General features: G+C 43.9%; 1 protein-coding gene across 5 annotated transcripts in view; it reads right to left on the reverse strand.

Moving 5' to 3' along the window:
* The window catches only part of LOC135524233 (liprin-beta-1-like), a 76,203-nt gene that overhangs the window by 50,264 nt on the left and 9,478 nt on the right, over window positions 1-16,461 (reverse strand). For all 5 annotated transcript variants that reach the window (XM_064951592.1, XM_064951591.1, XM_064951590.1 and 2 more), the window contains 2 exons: window positions 10,829-10,913; window positions 7,367-7,578 (listed from right to left, as the gene is read on the reverse strand). In XM_064951592.1, the coding sequence (XP_064807664.1) occupies window positions 7,367-7,578; window positions 10,829-10,892 (276 nt within the window). In that variant the 5' untranslated portion in view covers window positions 10,893-10,913. The remainder of the gene's footprint in view (window positions 1-7,366; window positions 7,579-10,828; window positions 10,914-16,461) is intronic.

Genomic DNA, 16,461 nt, shown 5'->3' on the forward strand with positions numbered 1-16,461 from the left:
AATAATGTAGGGTAAGTAACATTATATAAGGTAGCATTGTTTAAAGTGGCTAGTGATATATTTACATCATTTCCCATCAAATCCCATTATTAAAGTGGCTGGAGTTGAGTCAGTGTCAGTGTGTTGGCAGCAGCCACTCAATGTTAGTGGTGGCTGTTTAACAGTCTGATGGCCTTGAGATAGAAGCTGTTTTTCAGTCTCTCGGTCCCAGCTTTGATGCACCTGTACTGACCTCGCCTTCTGGATGATAGCGGGGTGAACAGGCAGTGGCTCGGGTGGTTGATGTCCTTGATGATCTTTATGGCCTTCCTGTAACATCGGGTGGTGTAGGTGTCCTGGAGGGCAGGTAGTTTGCCCCCGGAGATGCGTTGTGCAGACCTCACTACCCTCTGGAGAGCCTTACGGTTGAGGGCGGAGCAGTTGCCGTACCAGGCGGTGATACAGCCCGCCAGGATGCTCTCGATTGTGCATCTGTAGAAGTTTGTGAGTGCTTTTGGTGACAAGCCGAATTTCTTCAGCCTCCTGAGGTTGAAGAGGCGTTGCTGCGCCTTCTTCACGATGCTGTCTGTGTGAGTGGACCAATTCAGTTTGTCTGAGATGTGTATGCCGAAGAACTTAAAACTTGCTACTCTCTCCACTACTGTTCCATCGATGTGGATAGGGGGGTGTTCCCTTCTGCTGTTTCCTGAAGTCCACAATCATCTCCTTAGTTTTGTTGACGTTGAGTGTGAGGTTATTTTCCTGACACCACACTCCGAGGGCCCTCACCTCCTCCCTGTAGGCCGTCTCGTCGTTGTTGGTAATCAAGCCTACCACTGTTGTGTCGTCCGCAAACTTGATGAATATATATTCCATAACGAAAAATGCTGTTGTTCCAGCTGGCGTACAAAACCGAAAGCAAAAACGGGAAGCATAGGAATAGAGCATAGCACATCTATCGTTTCTTAGACTTGCTTTCAAGTAGAATGATAGATCAATAACTCACATTCCTATGTGAATTTGGTCAGGTCGCCCAAAAAGTAACATTGTCACTAATGTATCAAGATAAAGTCAGATAAACCTAAAGAGTTGTGTTGTGGCACTGCAGTATTTTAAGGGTGAACAGGGCATATTTTGAACATCTTGGCCATGTTCTGTTATAATCTCCACCCGGCACAGCCAGAAGAGGACTGGCCACCCCACATAGCCTGGTTCCTCTCTAGGTTTCTTCCTAGGTTTTGGCCTTTCTAGGGAGTTTTTCCTAGCCACCATGCTTCTACACCTGCATTGCTTGCTGTTTGGGGTTTTAGGCTGGGTTTCTGTACAGCACTTTGAGATATCAGCTGATGTACGAAGGGCTATATAAATAAATTTGATTTGATTTTAAGTACCTTGAATACGGACAATTATCAAACAATCGCACACGAGTCTTCGAGTGACAGCTAGCATGATTGATGTTGCATTTGCCAGCAACACCTTAAATGGTCAAAGAGAGAACAATTTCCAGAGACTGTGTACACAGAGAGTTACAGCATTACACAGAGGCTCTGGCATTTCCCTGGCCCAGAGCCTAAATCTCAGTGCTCTCTCTACAGCATACTGTTGGTTCTCAATTTCAACACATCAGTGGGTTGTTTCTCACAGCAGTCTGTGACAACACCTGGGTTGTATCTCACATTTCCAGGGGAACACTAACTAAAGCATATTGTAAGAGTTCAGGGAGATATTTGCTTGGTACATTCAGAGATACGGTTCTTGGACAATGGAGCCTGATATTAGGGGTGTTTTTGAAACGCTCAAAGCGAGGACAGGCTGAAGAACTGTGAGCAAGCTGAGGATGTACCAGATGGGCTTCAACTAGTTTGTTTGAACCAAGACTTAAATCTGCCTTTACCATGGGAAATCTGCACTTACCATCAATATTATTTGCCAACGTACAATCAATGGACAATAAATTAGACGAGGTACAAACACGAATATCCTACCAAAGGACATAAAAAACTAACATCTTATGTTTCACCGAATTGTGGCAGAATGGCGACATGGAAAACATTCAGCTAGCGGAATATACGCTGCACCGGCGAAACAGAACAGCACACGCTGGTAAGACGAGGGGTGTGGTCTGTGTATATTTGTAAACAACAGCTGGTGCACAAAATCTAAGGAAGTCTCTTGCTCGCCTGAAGTAGAATATCTCATAAGCTGTAGACCACACTATTTTCTAAGAGAGCTTTCATTAAAGAAATTGTGGCTGTTTATTTACCACCAGACAGACGCTGGCACTAAGACCGCACTGAGTCAGCTGTATAAGGAAATAAGCAAAAGGGGAACCGCTCACGGCGCTCCTAGTGGCCGGGGACTTTAATGCAGGGAAACTGAAATCAGTTTTACCTCGTTTCTATCAGCATGTTAAAAGCGCAACCAGAGGGGAAAAAAATTCTAGAACACCTTTACTCCACACACAGAGACATGTACAAAGTTCTCCCTCGCCCTCCATTTGGCAAATCTGACCATAATTGTATCCTCCTGATTCCTGATGACAAGCATAAATGTAAGCAGGAAGCACCAGTAAATGTCGCTAATACTCGTCAGATGTGGCAGGGCCTGCAAACTATTTGACTACAAAGGGAAGCACAGCCGCGAGCTCCCCAGTGACACGGGCCTACAAGACGAGCTAAATCACTTCTATGCTCGCTTCGAGGCAAGCAGCACTGAGGTGTGTGATCACGCTCTCCGTAGCCGATGTGAGTAAAACCTTTAAAACAGGTCAACATTCACAAGGCCGCTGGGCCAAACGGAGTACCAGGACGTGTGCTCTGGGCGTGTGCTCTGGGCATGTGCTGACCAACTGTCAGATGTCTTCACTGACATTTTCAACATGTCCCTGATTGAGTCTGTAATACCAACATGCTTCAAGCAGACCACCATAGTCCCTGTGCCCAAGAGCACTAAGGTAACCTGTCTAAATGAATACAGGCCGTAGCACTCACGTTCGTAGCCATGAAGTGCTTTGAAAGGCTGGTAATTGCTCACATTAACACCATTATCCCAGAAACCCTAGACCCACTCCAATTTTCACACCACTCAAACAGATCCACAGATGATGCAATCTCTAATGCACTCCACACTGCCCTTTCCCACCTAGACAAAAGGAACACTAACATGAGAATGCTATTCATAGGACTACAGCTCAGCGTTTAACACGATAGCGCCCTCAAAGCTGATCACTAAGCTAAGGATCCTGGGACTAAACACCTCCCTTTGCAACTGGATCCTGGACGTCCTGACAGGCCGCCAACAGGTGGTGAGGGTCGGTAGCAACACATCTGCCACACTGATTCTAAACACTTGAGCCCCTCAGGGGTACGTGCTCAGTCCCCTCCTGTACTCCCTGCTCATGCACGACTTCATGTCCCAGGCACAACTCCAACACCATCATTAAGTTTGCAGACGACAAGTGGTAGGCTTGATCACTGATAACGATGAGACAGCGTATAGGGAGGAGGTCAGAGACCTGGCCGGGTGGTGCCAGAATAATAACCTATCCCTCAACATGATCAAGACAAAGGAGATGATTGTGGACTACAGGAAAAGGAGGACCGAGCAAGCACCCATTCTCATCAATGGGGCTGTAGTGGAGCAGGTTGAGTGCTTCAAGTTCCTTGGTGTCCACATAAATAAACTAAAATGGTCCGAACACACCGGACAGTCGTGAAGAGGGCACAACAAAACCTATTCCCCCACAGGAGACTAAAGACTTGGCATGGGTCCTCAGATCCTCAAAAGGTTTAACAGCTGCAACATCGAGAGCATCCTGACTGGCTACGTCACTGCCTGGTACGGCAATTGCTCGGCCTCCGACCGCAAGGCACTAGAGGGTAATGTGTACGGCCCAGTACATCACTGGGGCTAAGCTGCCTGCCATCCAGGACTTCTCCACCAGACGGTATCAGAGGAAGGCCCTAAAAGAACCCAGCCACCCCAGATTGTTCTCTGTGCTACGGAACGGCAAGTGGTACCGGAGCGCCGAGTCTAGGTCCAAAAGGTATTCTCAACAACCTTTACCCCCAAGCAATGTCTCGCATGGAATAGCCTTCACCTCTCAGAACAAGAATAGACCGACAAGTTCCAGAAGAAACGCTCTAACCACTAGGGTACCTGCCTCCCCTTCAACCCCAACCAATAGGTAAAGGGTTTCTATATTACTACTCTGCTGCTAAAACTGACCAGCAAATGTCGGTGATAATGCAGCACCTCATACCATACATATCCTTTAAATAGCAGCAGAACTCATCAAGATACCATCCCAGATTCCCCACGACACAGTCTCTGACAGGTTGTCTGTAGTGACACCGGAGGGAATAACTCAGACGCCACAACAAAGAGATGTCCCGTATGGTTCTAACCTTTTCTCAACCTAAATCAGGACACAGCAACAGCAGGCCTATATTTATACACGCTATGACATATCTGGACAAACACCAGCCGTAACAAGACACCGCTGTGGAGACGGCTGTGACAAGAGGGATGTAATCAGAGCTGAACATCAACTTCAACGGATAGTAACATTCGTGTCCCATGTCTGTGTACAGTACATCTGTCTTTATGACATTCTCCTCGCCCTCTTTATCTAATCACAGACGTGTCTCTCACATCAGGTGTGACAAGGTATTTAAAGTTAAAACACATGGCTTATAGTAGGTGCTAAATATATCAAAGTAAATGTTAGTTGACCAATGAAACCAGGAAGACTTTGCAGTCCTCACAATGCAAAAAATTAAACCACATTGACCCTTTGAGATTATGATCATGAGTGGATGTACACAAAACAGCAACATAGTACCTATATATATTTTATTTATTTCACCTTTATTTAACCAGGTAGGCTAGTTGAGAACAAGTTCTCATTCACAACTGCGACCTGGCCAAGAAAGCAAAGCAGTGCAACAAACAACAGAGTTACACATGGAACAAACATACATAATAAAATAGAAAAAGTCTATATACAGTGTGTGCAAATGAGGTAGGATAAGGGAGGTAAGGCAATAAAAAGGCCATAGTGGTGAAATAATTACAATATAGCAAATAAACTGGAGTGATAGAAGTGCAGAAAATGAGTGTGCAAGTAGAGATACTGGGGTGCAAAGGAGCAAAATAACAGTATGGGGTACACTATTTACAGGTGGGCTATGTACAGGTGCAGTGATCTGTGAGCTGCTCTGACAGCTGATGCTTAAAGATAGTGAGGGAGATATGAGTCTCTAGCATCAGCTATTTTTGCAGTTCGTTCCAGTCATTGGCAGCAGAGAACTGGAAGGAAAGGCAGCCAAACGAGGAATTTGCTTTGGGGGTGACCAGTGAAATAGACCTGTTGGAGCGCGTGCTGCGGGTGGGTGCCGCTATGGTGACCAGTGAGCTGAGATAAGGCAGGGCTTTACCTAGCAAAGACTTATAGATGACCTGGAGCCAGTGGGTTTGGCGACGAATATGAAGCAAGGGTCAGCCAACGAGAGCATACATGTCGCAGTGATGGGTAGTATATGGGGCTTTGGTGACAAAGTGGATGGCACTGTGATAGCAAATTGGAAGCAGTCGAAGTAGAGAGTTGAAGGCTATTTTGTAAATGACATTGCCGAAGTCAAGGATCGGTAGGATAGTCAGTTTTACGAGGGTATGTTTGGCAGCATGGGTGAAGGATGCTTTGTTGCGAAATAGAAAGCAGATTCTAAATTTAAATTTGGATTGGAGGTGCTTAATGCGAGTCTGGAAGGAGAGGTCACAGTCTAACCAACCACCTAGGTATTTGTAATTGTCCACATATTCTACGTCAGAACCGTCCAGAGTAGTGATGCTGGACTGGCAGGCAGTTGTGGGCAGCGATCAGTTGAAGAGCATTCATTTAGTTTTACTTGTATTTAAGAGCAGTTGGAGGCCATGGAAGGAGAGTTGCATGGCATTGAAACTCGTGTGGAAGTTAGTTAACACAGTGTCCAAACACAGTGTCCAAAGAAGGGCCAGAAGTACCAGCAGCAACAAGAGCGACATCATTGATGTATACAGAGAAGAGAGTTGGCCCGAGGATTGAACCCTGTGACACCCCCATAGAGACTGCCAGAGGTCCGGACAACAGGTCCTCCGATTTGACACACTGAACTCTGAGAAGTAGTTGGTGAACAAGGCGAGGCAGTCATTTGAGAAACCGAGGCTGTTGAGTCTGCCGATAAGAACGTGGTGATTGACAGAGTCGAAGTCCCTGGCCAGGTCGATGAATATCAGCTGCACAGTATTGTCTCTTATCGATGGCAGTTATGATATCGTTTAGGACCTTGAGCGTGGCTGAGGTGCACCCATGACCAGCTCAGAAACCAGATTGCATAGTGGAGAAGGTACGGTGGGATTTGAAATAGTCGATGATCTGTTTGTTAACTTGGCTTTCGGAGACTTTAGAAAGGCAGGGCAGGATGGCTATAGGTCTGTAACAGTTTGGGTCTAGGGTATCTCCCCTTTGAAGAGGGGGATGACCGCAGCAGCTTTCCAATCTTTGGGGATCTCAGATGATACGAAAGAGAGATTGAACAGACTAGTAATAGGGGTTGCAACAATTTCGGCAGATAATTTTAGAAAGAAAGGGTCCAGATTGTCTAGCCCGGCTGATTTGTAGGGGTACAGATTTTGCAGCTCTTTCATAACATCAGCTATCTGGATTTGGGTGAAGGAGATATGGGGAGGCTTGGGCATGTTGCTGTAGGGGGTGCAGGACTGTTGACTGGGGTAGGGGTAACCAGGTGGAAAGCATGGCCAGCCGGAGAAAAATGCTTATTTAAATTCTCAATTATCGTGGATTTATCGGTGGTGACAGTGTTTCCTAGCCTCAGTGCAGTGGGAAGCTTGGAGGAGGTGCTCTTATTCTCCCTGGACTTTACAGTGTCCCAGAACTTTTGGAGTTTGTGCTACAGGATGAAAATTTGTTTGAAAATGCTAGCCTTTGCTTTCCTAACTGCCTGTGTATATTGGTTCCTAACTTCCCTGAAAGGTTGCATGTCACGGGGGCTATTCGATGCTAATGCAGTACACCACAGGATGTTTTTGTGCTGGTCAAGGGCAGTCAGGTCTGGAGTGAACAAAGGGCTATATCTGTTCCTGGTTAAAAAAAATTATAACAGGGCATGCTTAATTAAGATTTTGAGGAAAGCACTTTTAAAATAATAACCAGGCATCCTCTACTGACAGAATGAGGTCAATATCCTTCCAGGATACCCGGGCCAGGTCAATTAGAAAGGCCTGCTCGCTGAAGTGTTTTAGAGAGCGTTTGACAGTGATGAGGGGTGGTCGTTTGACCGCAGACCCATTATGGATTATATAGTGCACTACTTTTGACTGCTCTTACCATCAGGTGTCCCTGCTGCAGCCAGTCCACCAGGCTGTCTGTGGTGGCATCAGGGATCTGGCAGCGAAGGCCCTCCCTCTCCTCTGTGTCCATCAGCTCCAGCACGCCCCGGAGGTCCTCCAGCAGATGCAGTGCCCGCAGGCTTCCCAAGAAGGGAGAGGTTGGTGACTGGCAGTCAAACAGGCTGTTGGAGTAGTCCATGGACTTGGAGCCTGGGTGGGGGAGGCACACAATTAGATAGAGCATCTTTCTCCATTTGCAACGTGCCTCCCTATGAAAGAGGGACAAAGGTTCAGTCTTTCATAAGGTCTACTGTAGATCAATGGTATTAAGTTAATCAATTGATTATTTGAGTCCAATTTCAATGTTATACCCACATAACAAGGAGGAGTTTATTTTAGCCCAAGAAACAAGATTGTATGGTACATATAATGGGTGCATGCCAGCCCTGCATTTCTAATCAATGCATGAAGCACAGGCCAAACATCAATGAATAGTGGAAAGTAACTCTTGGTTCGACCATTAAATCATGCTCCCTGTTACAAGAATTAGCCAACATGGCAAGTGGGGAAATCTGGCTACTTAAAGCCAAATCACTTTACACAAGAGACTATAGGAAAACAGCTACGGGAGACCGAGAGATCGAGATGGTGAGAAAGAGAAAACTTGAATGAGGACAGTAGAAAGAGTTACTTGGGCAATGTGGACCTGGACTTCATGTGATCGGAAAGTTTACAAAAATGTCAGACCTATAATTAACCCAAAGCAGAAAAATAGGTCCACGCCGACTCTGGGCATTAACATTATACTAAAACAATCATACAGCAGTACTGAAATGGGCTTCACATAGATTCACTCTTATCAGCTACTATAAAAACAACCGAAGAAATGTCCACTTCCTGAAGAGAAACCTTTATGGAATTAGCCTGACAACAGTTCTGGCCTGAAAACATGATAATCATCAAAAAGAGTTCAAGGGAAACTTCACAGCTACACACAATTTGGGGTGTTTTTCCAGTCTACTTTTTTGGGGTCGCACAGCGAGAGTTCAACCAATGATGTCATCGGTTGATTGAGCCTGCTGTCTGATCTGAACAAGAATGGAGTCGTGTTCTGTAGCAATGGTTGTCCTTGTTCAATAGAGCCACTGGACTTGTCTCAATGATGTTCCTATCTGCCAGGATATTGCAGGATATCTAGGATTACTTATTTTCCCTGGCTTTGTAAATACTACAGCCTGACAGGAGCCCTTTTCCTTGTTCAAACGGTGTTCCCACCCTCGAAAGCTGGCTTTTCAAAATGGGGGAAATACTAGTTTATACAGGTTCATGGGCACTATGTCACAGTGCACTGTTTATCCGAGATTGCTAAATAATTACAATGGCTGCTTCTTCTTTCTATGTTCTTTTACATCGGAACACAGCCTTATTTAATTGATCGGGAATATATTGAGAAGTTGAGACAGCGAGAAAGTTGAGGACTTGGGAGGCAGCTGTTTCTCAAACGAGACACTAATGTACTCGTCCTCTTGCTTGGTTGTTCACCGGGTCTCCCACTCCTCTTTCTATTCTGGTTAGAGCCAGTTTGCGCAGTTCTGTGTAGGGAATCGTACACAGCATTGGAACTCTGTTCTTTTCTCCGTTCATATTTTCCTCAATCGTGACTAGTCTCACAGTTCCTGCCGCTGAAAAACATGCCCACACCATGATGCTGCCACCAACATGCTCCACCGTAAGGATAGTGCTAGGTTTCCTCCAGAAATGACGCTTGGCATTCAGGACAAAGAGTCTTTCTCATGGTCTGAGAGTCCTGTCATGTGGCTTTTACTGACGAGTGGCTTCCGTCTGGTCACTCTACCATAAAGGCCTGATTGGTGGAGTGATGCAGAGATTGGAGAACCTTCCAAAACAAAAACAATCTCCACAGAGGAACTCTGGAGCTCTGTCTGAATGACCATTGGGTTCTTGGTCACCTCCCTGACCAAGGCCCTTCTTCCCAAATTGCTCAGTTTGGCCAGGCGGCCAGCTCTAGGAAGAGTCTTGCTGGTTCCAAACTTCTTCCATTTAAGAATGATGGCCACTGTGTTTCTGGGGAGCTTCAATGCTGCAGATTTTCTGATGCCCTTCCCCAGATCTGTGCCTCGACACAATCATGTCTCTGCACTCTAAGGACAATTCTTTCAAACCTCACGGCTTGATTTTTGCTCTGACATGCACTGTCAACTGTGGGACCTTATATATATACACACAGGTGTGTACCTTTGGAAATCATGTCCAATCAATTGAATTTACCACAGGTGGACTCCAATCAAGTTGGATGATCAATGGAAACAGGATGCACCTGAGCTCAATTTCAAGTCTCATAGCAAAGGGTCTGAATATTTATGTAAATAAGGTATCTTTAATACATGTCTAACAACCTGCTCTCACTTTGTCATTATGGGGTAGTGTGTGTAGATTAAGGATTTTGTATTTATTTCACTCATTCATTTTAGAATAAGTGGTCTGAATACACACGGTGTGCTCGAGTAGAAATGACAACACGATATACAGAAACTATATTGATAACGTAATAAGGCACTTACTTTGATAGGAACGCACACATGTCCAAAGTTATTAGTAGTAAGGAAAACAACAAAGCCAATGCCGTTGCCCGCAGGAAAATGTGCCAGGGATAATAGTTTGCGCAGGTTCTGTTCAAACAGAACCTGGAGATGCACAAATATCTGCATACTCAATCTGGGAAAACATTGGGGAAGTGCTTGGCCTCTCGTTGAAGAGAGAAGTTTGTACGGATCAGAAAAGCCTCAAACAGAAATTGTCCCCAACAGTGAAATGGGCTACTTCTATGTACATGAATGATGCGGAAAACATCTTAATTCAAACGGTTGTTAAAAACTTGAAATTGTTAGAAAATAAATTGAGATTGAGAAGTTGAAACATAGCCTATAGATAATTAGCAGGCAACGTGCCTTGGCTTGAGGGCAGTGCTGGTTAACTGTCCTGTGGCGTACCGATCACATTTTGGAACAGTGAGTGCATTGTGACATCACGCGCATTAAAAAAAAACTCAAGCTGGGGCGACCGTTAGAGATATTTGGAACTCATGTGTGAAAAGGTTAATTTACCAGTCTAAAAATGTTAGTCCTCATGTTGAAATATGTGTTGTAGAGCTACACTGGTTTGGCCAGGTATGACCAACAAGCCATTAGTGAGCATTTTGACGCATATTTTACTGTAAATTAATTACTGTATTAACCAAGCGTCTCCGCGAAGGAGTGCTGATCTAGAGAGGATCAGGTACCCCCTGACCATATGAGCTTATTATGACCTAGAAGTTAAAAAAATGACTCACTGTGAATACAGTCACAAGTCTTACTGACTGATAATGTGGAGCCAGTGAATGTGACGTTGCGAGATCACTCCTTGTTCTTCCTCATGTCAATGCAAAATAGACCCTTACCTGCTATTATCCCATCCATCTGCTCCAAAGCTGCTGCCAACATGTCACTGGCATCAGACATCATCTTCAACACTTAGTGGGCACCCTGGGAGAGAAAGAGAAAGGGACAATGAACCATTAAGGGTTCAATATGCTTCGGGTTAGGTTCGGCAAGATGAAGGAGTGTGATCGCATACTCCCTTAAAAGACCTTCATTGAACATTCTGAGAAAGGAACTATAGTACCGTTTGTCCATCTTACTGTAGCCAGTATGTACCTCCTCAAAATACTCAGATTTTGTCTAAGAAATTAATATTTTGACAAGGAGATCTTAGTCACACAATTTTACATCTGACTACACAGTACCAGTCAAGTTGGGAAACACCTACTGTACTCATTCAAGGATTTTTCTTTAGTTTTACAATTTTCTATATTGTAGAATAATAGTGAAGCATCCAAACTATGAAATCATATGGAATAATGTAGTAACCAAAAAAAATTGTTAAACAAAGCTAAATATATTTTATATTTGAAATGACCTTTGCTTTGATTACAGCTTCGCACACTGTTGGCATTCAATCAACCAGCTTCATGAGGTAGTTACCTGGAATGCATTTCAATTAACAGGTGTGCCATGGAAAAAGTTCATTTGTAGAATTTATTTCTTTAATGCGTTTGAGCCAATCAGCTGTGTTGTAACAAAGTAGGGGTGGTATACAAAAGACATTCCTATTTGGTAAAAGACCAAGTCAATATTAATGACAAGAACATCTCAAAGAAGCAAAGAGAAATGACAGTCCATCATTACTTTAAGATATGAAGGTCAGTCAATCAAGGAACATTTCAAGAACTTTAAAAGTTTCTTCATGTGCAGTCTCAAAAACCAAAACACTATGATAAAACTGGCTCCCATGAGGACCGCCACAGGAAAGGAAGACCCAGAGTTACCTCTGCTGCAGAGGATAAGTTCAGTAGAGTTACCAGCCTCAGAAATTGCAGCCCAAATAAATGCTTCAGAGTTCAAGTAACACACATCTCAACATCAACTGTTCAGAGGAGACTGTGAATCGGGCCTTGTTGCAAAGAAACCACTAACAAAGGACACCAATAAGAAGAAGAGACTTGCTGGGCCAAGAAACACAAGCAATGGACATGAGACAGGGTGAAATCGGTCCTTTAGTCTGATGACTCCAAATGTGAGATTTTTGATTCCAACCGGCGTGTCTTTGTGAGACAGAGTAGATGAACGGATCTCCGCATGTATGTGGTTCCCACCGTGAAGCATAGACAAGGTGTGATGGTGTGGGGGTGCTTTGCTGGTGACACTGTCAGATTTGTTTTAGAATTCAAGGCACACTTAACCAGCATGGCTACTACAACGATATTCCATCCCATCTGGTTTGTGCTTAGTGGGACTATCACAGGACAACGACCCAACACACCTCCAGGCTGTGTAAGGGCTATTTGACCAAGAAGGAGTGATGAATGCTGCATCAGATGACCTGGCCTCCACAATCCCCCGACCTCAACCAAACAGATGGTTTGGGATGAGTTTGACCACAGAGTGAAGGAAAAGTGCCAACAAGTGCTCAGCATACATAGTAACTCCTTCAAGACTTTTGGAAAAGCATTCCAAGTGAAGCTGGTTGAGAGAATGCCAAGAGTGTGCAAAGCGGTCATCAAGGCAAAGGGTGGCTACTTTGAAGAATCTAAAATATATTTAGATTTGTTTAACCCTTTTTTGCTTACTAAATGATTCCATATGTGTTATTTCATAGTTTGGATGTCTTCACTATTATTCTACAATGTAGAAAATAGTCAAATAAAGAAAAACCCTTGAAGGAGTATGTGTCCAAACTTGACTGGTACTGTATACAAAAGTATGTGGACACGCATTTAAATGAGTGGATTTGGCCTTTTCAGCCACACCTGTTGCTGATAGGTGTATAAAAATCAAGCACACTGCTATGCAATCTCCATAGACAAACATTGGCAGTAGAGTATGGCCTTACTGAAGAGCTCAGGGACTTTCAACGTGGCACTGTCAAAGACTGCCACCTTTCCAACAAGTCAGTTCGCCAAATTTCTTCCCCGGTCAAATTTAAGTGCTGTTATTGTGAAGTGGAAATGTCTAGGAGCTACAACAGCTCAGCCGCAAAGTGGTAGGCCTCAAGCTCACAGAACGAGACCGCCAATTGCTGAAGCGCATGCCGCGTTAAATTCTTCGGTCCTTGGTTGCACCACTCACTACAGAGTTCCAAACTGCCTCTAGAAGCAATGTCAGCACAAGAAGTGTTCTCCGGGAGCTTCATAAAATGGGTTTCCATGGCCGAGCAGTCGCACACCAAGATCACCATGCGCAATGCCAAGCGTCGGCTGGAGAGGTGTAAATCCCGCCGCCATTGGACTCTGGAGCACTGGAAACACCTTCCCTGGAGTGATGAATTACACTTCACCATCTGGCAGTCCGACGGTCGAATTAGGGTTTGGCGGATGTCAGGAAAACGCTACCTGCCCCAATGCATAGTGCCAATTGTAAATTTTGGTGGAGGAGGAATAATGGTCTAGGCTGTTTTTCATGTTTGGGCCACTTAGTTCCAGTGAAGGGAACTCTTATAGCTATGGCATACAATGACATTCTTGATGATTCTGTGCTTCCAACTTAGTGGCAACAGTTTTGGGAAGGCCCTTTCCTGTTTCAGCGTGTCAATGCCCCCGTGCACAAAACGAGGTCCATACAGAAATGTTTTGTTGAGACTGGTGTGCAATTTGTAAGTCGCTCTGGATAAGAGCGTCTGCTAAATGACTTAAATGTAAATGTAATGTAAATGAAGAACTTGACCCCATCTAATACCTTTGGGATGAATTAGTACGCCGACTGCGTGCCAGGCCTCATTGTCAAACATCAGTGCCCGACCTCAATAATGCTCATGGCTGAATGGATGCAAGTCCCCATAGCAATGTTTCAACATCTAGTGGAAAACCTTACCAAAAGAGTGGAGGCTGTTATAGCATCAAAGGGGAAACCAACTCCATATTAATGCCAGCGACTTTGGAATGAGATGTTCGACAAAAAGGTGTCCACACTACATGACCAAAAGTATGTTTGGTGCAGTATTTCTCAAGAAAAAATGTGCACGAAAACAAAGTCTATTGTTGAATGACAAACACTTAATTGAAGAATCTGTTGACCAATGGCGATGAAGGGGTGTAGCCGCCAGCTCCGAACTTCGGCTTGCCTCGAGAAAAAAACCTTGCCAAAGACCAAAATGTCACAAAATGTCATTATATATATGCACAAAATGTTTTGGATGGGAATCATGCGGCTGAAGGAAACATATAATTGGGATAGGAGTTCCCCCACTAGGGTTGTGTAATACATGCCACTATTTACTTACGTTGCAGTGAGTAAAAGTTTTGTATTTGTGTGATCCCTGTGGGAATGGAACCCATGACCAGGGCATTGCTCTGTCATGCTCTTATCAACTGATCTGTGATCAGAAAAAAAATGCTGCTCATAAGTATAGGCTCGTAGACCTACTTACACCTACCTACTTTAAAAATGAAATCACTACATCACTAGAGCAGTTAAGGAGATGTAAGTATTTTAAAAGGAAAATCTAAAATAATGAAATGGAAACAAACCCTGGGGAGGCCAAGCTAGAGTCGAAAAGGGTAGGAAGTGAGTAGAGGAAACCCCTGCACAGAAATGTGACGCTTTCTTGTCAACAGTCGGCTCAGTGTTTCACAGGGAAATCTCATTACTGGCTTGCTGACACAAAAGCCATTATACGAGATCACCAAGAGCCAGAATATGCAAGGACACAGCCAAAACCTAGCCAATAAATCTAGCTATGCAAGAAGAATACAATAAGAACTTAAAGGATTCCTCTTAGTCAAACATGCCTTCTGACATTAGCCGGTCACGAAATGACATGGTTAGGTAGAATGGTTACCTAAGTAAATATTAACTGTCTGGAATAAAAGTCTCGAGGGGACAAAAATATCTAAGTGCAGACTTGCAGTTAATAATATCATGGTGGAGACATGACAAATGGAGCATCATCAAGTTAGAGAAAGGTCTGCATCTCACATGGAATTTTCTCCACCACACAGGGCTCTACAGTGCGACCATTTTACTCGCATCTGAGCCAAAATATTTTGCTCTGCGACCTGGAATTGTAATTTAGGAGCACCAGAGCGCCAAGAAAAATTAAGGACTCTAGCTTTATTACCAAAATAATTTTTTATTGAGCGCCTACATTTTAGGCCCACGCGCGAGTCCTGCAACACTGTCAGTCGGCATAAAGAAGCTACAATACAGTACTACAGTACTACAGTGGCGCTGAGTGTATACAAGGGCAGAAAAACTACGTAAAGTAAAATGGACAAAGGAAGGAAATGACAATTGATTAGTGCTGAGCGATTAACCAAATGTTTTTTTAAAACAACTGACCAACGTCGGTTCAATTATTTGAATTACATTTTGTTCTGTGATCTCAATATGCAGTTTCTCTAGAGATAAATCAGATCAAGCCTGAAATGTGCAATGTGAAGGGGGTTGTAGTTTCCAACAGGCCAATATTCTACATTGTTTAGTGCAGAAAACATGGTAATTAAGTACAATAACCATAATCCATTGCATGCCTGCTTGTCTAGGCTGTATGGGGAAGACACGGAGAGAAGAATGCACAATTGACAGGGACACTTTTTTTAAATGATTTAGTAAAAATCTATTCGAAACAGACTTCAAAAAGCACCAATCGCTCAGCACTACAACTGAATCGTTCATGATTGCGGTGTATTCATGATATGCCGATTGCCTACAAGTATACACATTATATACACAATGCCTTCAGAAAGTATTCAGACTTTTCCCACATTTTGATACGTAACAGCCTCATCCTAAAACGGATTCATTAAAACATTTCCTAATCAATCTACACACAACACACAACACCCCATTTTTAGAAATGTTCCCAAATTAAAAACAGATACCTTATTTACATAAGTATTCAGGCCCTTTGCCATGATACTCGAAAATTGAGCTCAGGCGCATCCTGTTTCCACTGACATCCTTGAGATGTTCTACAACTTGGAGTCCACCTGTGGTAAATTCAATTGATTGGACATGATTTGGAAAGGAACACACCTGGCTATATAAAAAAAAAAGGTCCCACAGTTGACAGCGCATGTCAGAGCAAAAACCAAGCAATGAGGTTGAAGGAATTGTCCGTAGAGCTCCGAGACAGGATTGTGTCAAGGCACAGATCTGGGGAAGGGTACCAAAACATTTCTGCAGCATTGAAGGTCCCCAAGAACACAGTGGCCTCCATCATTCTTAAATGGAAGAAGTTTGGAACCACCAAGACTGTTCCTAGAGCTGGTCACCAGGTCAACTGAGCAAGCGGAGGAGAAGGGTCTTGGTCAGCAACGCTCCCCATCCAACCTAACATAGCTTGAGAGGATCTGCCCCAAATACTTGTGTGCCAAGCTTGTAGCGTCATACCAAATTAGACTCGAGTCTGTAATCGCTGCCAAAGGTGCTTCAACAATGTACTGAGTAAAGGGTCTGAATACCTATGTAAATGTCATATCACTTTTTTAAATGTTTATAAATGAGCAAAAAACCTGTTTTTGCTTTGTCATTATGG

The sequence above is a fragment of the Oncorhynchus masou genome, chromosome 31, assembly GCF_036934945.1.
Source record: "Oncorhynchus masou masou isolate Uvic2021 chromosome 31, UVic_Omas_1.1, whole genome shotgun sequence".
NCBI lineage: Eukaryota > Metazoa > Chordata > Actinopteri > Salmoniformes > Salmonidae > Oncorhynchus > Oncorhynchus masou.